This window comes from Abrus precatorius, unplaced genomic scaffold, assembly GCF_003935025.1.
Source record: "Abrus precatorius isolate BTA unplaced genomic scaffold, Abrus_2018 Scaffold2, whole genome shotgun sequence".
Lineage (NCBI taxonomy): Eukaryota > Viridiplantae > Streptophyta > Magnoliopsida > Fabales > Fabaceae > Abrus > Abrus precatorius.
This window is the reverse complement of record NW_020874362.1, coordinates 25,186,422-25,191,492: the sequence shown is the minus strand read 5'-3', so window position 1 is coordinate 25,191,492 and position 5,071 is coordinate 25,186,422. Positions and strand designations below refer to the sequence as shown.

At 30.0% G+C, this 5,071-nt stretch overlaps 1 protein-coding gene across 1 annotated transcript; it reads left to right on the top strand.

Annotated features, from left to right (window-relative positions):
- The first annotated feature begins 1,030 nt into the window (after positions 1–1,030).
- Positions 1,031–3,760, top strand: LOC113859264. The gene is made up of 3 exons (XM_027492075.1): positions 1,031–1,249; positions 1,501–1,729; positions 3,333–3,760. Exons 1-3 carry the CDS (start codon positions 1,031–1,033, stop codon positions 3,758–3,760), a joined length of 876 nt encoding a protein of 291 aa, XP_027347876.1.
- The last annotated feature ends 1,311 nt before the right edge of the window (positions 3,761–5,071 follow it).

The following is a 5,071-nucleotide window of genomic DNA, read 5'->3' as shown; positions in this document are numbered from 1 at the left end:
TCGATTCCGTGAATGGCCCTTTGACAATTACCTTTTATCTTAAAGCCAATGACTTTGGCGTAGAAAATATCATGTTTTCCTCTACTATTCCAATACGGATAAGCACCATGATTCAGCATCCAAGAAGTCTTGAACTTGGCAATAAATGTAAAAATTAATTAAGATGTGATATATTATTATACAACACCAATTAATTTTTAAGTAATCTCTTCCACAGATTATTTCTCCTTCCATTCTCAAATCCTGATTATGTAGATCATAAGTGCTAAGTCTCTTACGGTTGGATAGAGTTGGAAGCACCTTAAAAAATCACTGACAAGAATTTAAGTTATAATATACAGTTTAACGAAAATTATATCAAGTGCTGGTATTTACATCAGCATCTCGTGAAATACTTGTGTTACATATATGATAAAAAAATGTATAAAAAATAAAAACTTATGTTTGATTTCTGTTTAAATCAAACATACCCTAAGTAATTAAAATTGATGAAAAAACATTAACATTGAACAAATAAATTAGATGGGAAATTGGAAGAGCTGAATGATGAGTCTAAGGAGAGAAAAAGAAAATTCGCATTTGATTTGGAATGTACCATGTTCACTATTTAGTTAATCATTCCCATGTTGTTGCAGAGAACATGCTACAAGGATGGAATATGCGGATAACTGAAACTGATTTCCAGCATACACTGGATCCCATCAGACCATCCAACGTCATAGATATAAGACCACGTGAAACTTTATTAATTTGTACTACTTTTATTAAAAAGATGTCAATAATATATTTTTTAACACTTTTTTATATAATTAATCAATTTTTATTTAAAACTAAAACAAAATAATTGTTTTACAAAAACTTCTTTAACATTTTAAAAAATTAAATAATCACAAAAAATATATTAAGAGTACCTTATATACTGACATTCTTATAAAGTGAAATAAAATTCTCACTCCCTCACGGGTATATCACATCAGATACCATATATATAGAGAGAGAGCTATCGGAATTGGCATTCATTTGCACATCCATGAACAAACAATTTTCCACTCTTTCGGCCACTGGCCGGAGCTCTGACGAGGTGAGTTTTGATGATACCGTTTTTGGGTTTTGGGAAGATGTTCAGGTTCCATCGGAAAATTCATCCAACTCCGGAAACGATGACGAAGTTGATTATGAAGAAGACGAGAGCTTTTGTACAACGGAAAAGAATCAAGCTTTCTGGGAAGAACAAGATCAGCTTCTCAAGGTATACATATAATGAAAAAAATATATAAAATTTCATTTAGGAACTAAATCACTTGTTAAGTTCATGTCACGTTTTTTCAGTTAAAAATACTATTTGATGTTTCTTATTAATCAGTACTAATTAAAAATTACATTAGGAATATATTAAAAATCACGATAAATTTTTTTTAATAGATATCGATTAGCATCTACTTAATATTAATAATGAAAAATAACTGATGGGTCGCTTTTTTCTTGTTTCAATTTTGGAAGGCAACTTTATGCAGGAGTAGCTCCCGTGAGACAAAAGTTCGGGAAGCAACAAAGGAGGCTCTAAGAGAAATGAACACGTCGGAGATGGTGTGTATTTGCCGGCAACCGGTGGTGGCTAAGAGTTGCCGGAATTGCTTGCTGAGAGAAATATGTGATCGATTATTGAATCTTGGTTACAATTGTGCCATTTGCAAATCTAAATGGAGAAGTTCGTCCGAAATTCCATCAGGTATATATAATATAAATATATTATTATTTAGAAATTAACCCATGATTCAAATTGTTAGAGAAAGCGATTAATCAAATTACATTTGACAAAGGTTGGTTTTATATGTATCCAACAAGGTTTTAAATTACAATCACGATCATGATTCCGGTTGTGATTGCCATGGATTAAAAAAAGGCAATCACAGAGTGATGCAGTCGTGACTAAATTTAAAACCTTTGACATTAAAATCTATCCGATCGGAAATGGTAATAGCAATTTCACAATTCATATTCTGATCATTTTTATAATAAATATATTTTTTAAAATTTTTTTTAATAAAATAAATGGTTTTAATTAATAATTTCTTTAACTAATGTAACATTTATTGACACTTACTTAATTCTATTTGGAGTAGAAGTTAAGGTGAAGATTTCCTTCTATTTGCACGCACGTGCAATATGGATATATGATCTTTACTGTTAAACCTCAGAATTAAGAAATAGAAAATAAGAGCCCACAAATTATTAAGACGACAATTAAGAAATTTTATTTTTTTACTTAAATTAACCAAAATTTTATTCAATAAAAAGTTTAAGTTTATCTCAATTTATATATTATTTTATATTTATATAAATTGAATTGATGTCAAACTTGATTTTAAGAAATCAGATAAATAAATTTAAAGTATACAAAAAAAAAAAAATTCAAAATTCAAACTTAAAATTTAAAATTAAAATATTAAATTTTAATGAACTTAATAAGATAATAAACTTAATGAAACTATTAAAATGTATTTTAATAGATATATTTTAATGGACTCAGTGAGACCGGATCAATCCATTTTATCGTCTCTGCAATTTATGCGTGCAGTCTTGATTAGCTTAATTAAATAGTTAGTGTTAAAGATAACAGAACAACCTTAATTTCTTAAGTGAGAAATTCTGCCTTAAACGGAGTCCACGGTTTTACTGTGGAATGGATCACCAGATCATGATTTCGATAATATAATTATTGGAGTCATATATATAATACGCTACTTTTATTTAGAAAACAACAAATATCATATGCAATAGGTTCCCTGGCACTTTTAATTATATTATTGAATGTGTGCTATGTTAATCTGTGAGACCTGACTTTCAAACCTGAAGATACAAAATGTTATAAAACAAAATATTATAAATATGATTTTAATACACTGATAATGTATTTACATTATCAATAATTAAATAACATGTAAATACAACTTTTTAAGTAATTATTATAAAATTTAATAATTAAATAAATTTAAAGATTATTCTTGTTTGAGGAATTTCACAATAACATACACATTGGTTAACTTTATATTAAAATATCTTAACATATGGGTGGAACATGATTTTTCTCACGCTTCAGTAGGATCAAGTCGTACTTAATTTATGTAATTTGCTATATCTTTCTACAAATTCTTTAAATAACACTCGTACTACTTTATAAAATATGCATTAAATAATATATATATATACATATTTTAAAAATGTTAAATATTTTTATTTAATAATTAAGAGAGTTTATGAATATAAAAAGTAAGAGAATTTAGAATTATTTATTTAATTTTTCCTCATCTTTTTGTCCATAATTGTTCCAGGGGACCATACTTATTTGGAAGTGACAGATAATTCATCAAACACTAAAAGAGGGGCAATAAAAGTGGTGATTGAATTGAGCTTTAGAGCTGAATTTGAGATGGCACGGGCTAATGAAGAATACAACCAATTAATTAGGCGATTACCCGAAGTATATGTTGGAAAAGCAGAAAGGTTAAGAGTATTAGTTAAGATTATGTGCTCAGCTGCTAAAAAATGCATGAAGGAGAAGAAAATGCACTTAGCGCCATGGAGAAAACACAAGTATATGCAAGCTAAGTGGTTGGGCACATGCTATAGCTCTACAGTGGAACCACTACCCATAACATATTCTACAAGACAACCAAAACCTAAGGCGCCTTCAATGCTCACTTGTGATTTATTAGATAACATTTCAGGGCTGCACTGTACTGCAGTTGAGGTTGTGTGAATGAGAATACAAAGAATCTTGTTTTTGTTTTCATGTCATAATATTATATGGCTATGTCAAATTATTGTGAAAAATTAGTGAGTTACTTTGATGATCATGGTTTTTAGTTGAGCCTACGATGGATATGGGGAAAATTTTTAGGTCAGCTATTAATATATGATGATGAGGAATTGAAAATTTGAAAATTGCTAGTTAAGTAGTGTAAGGCCTCATTGTGTGTGCATGTTGTGTTTTCGGTGACCTTGCATCTCTTTCGACAAATCCTAACCATATGTTATGCCACTATGAGCAGAACTTTGAGTCATGGTTCTCAACAGATGAACCAACTATCAAATAATGATTAAAGGCTATGAAACAAAATTCCAATACAACTGCAAACAATAAGGAGTTGATACAGCACAAGCTTCGAAAGAATTCCAATCGCAATCACTACCATTCCATAATTGCAAGATCTGTGACTCACCAATTGCAACATACATATAATGAAGGGTACCAACTTCAAAATACATGAAAAGTAAACAATACAAGCACTGCAGAGTATAAAAAAGTAGATTCAAACAAATGTTCTTAGGTAGACAAAACTAAGGAGTACTCTGATAAGTAAGAACTCAACAAGCGGTATTTTATTTGAAGGGCTTTAGGTTGTTTATTTGTGCAATTCACATCATTAAAAGTAGTAATTTATACTGATGGGAGTTGGAACTATTTTCTATGAAAAGGCTAATTTTGACCTTCCTTCTTTAAGCTTAATTAGCTAACACCTTTTTGCAACAACAACAAAGCATAGTGCATGACATAAATAACTCCTTATCTTTTTCAACAATTAAACACTTCTTATGCTCGTCTGCTTTACTCCACAGGTCAAAGGTCTACGAGTTCTTATTCTTTTTACACTCTGTAAGCTTATAAACTTTAGAATCTTTATGTAAAGTATCGTTCAAATTATTCTATATAGTTTTCTTGTGAAAATGGTTTCGAACTAACTCCTATTTACATGTAGATATTATAGATTGTAGCATCTTCCATGAGTTATTTCCTTTCAACTTTGTAGAGTATGGGTCCTGAACTCTTGTCGACCTAAGTAACTAAGTTGAACAGCTATTGGTTCATTTATTCCCTTGGTCTCATGTCGAGAGGTTGCATCATTGCTAGCTTCCTTTGCCCTTAACATATATACTAGAGATGTCATTTAGAAAGACAAACACACACTTTCGCATGCAGTAGAAAACAATGGCACATTGAATGAAAGGAGACTACGGAATGTGATGCTTATGCTTCTATATCTGAGAAAGAAGCTAAGTACTTTGACTA

Coding starts and splice junctions, on each gene's coding strand:
- LOC113859264 (XM_027492075.1), top strand. CDS start 1,031: ATGAACAAACAATTTTCCACTCTTTCGGCCACTGGCCGGAGCTCTGAC. Junction 1,250..1,500: donor AACAAGATCAGCTTCTCAAG/GTATACATATAA, acceptor CAATTTTGGAAG/GCAACTTTATGCAGGAGTAG. Junction 1,730..3,332: donor TTCGTCCGAAATTCCATCAG/GTATATATAATA, acceptor TAATTGTTCCAG/GGGACCATACTTATTTGGAA.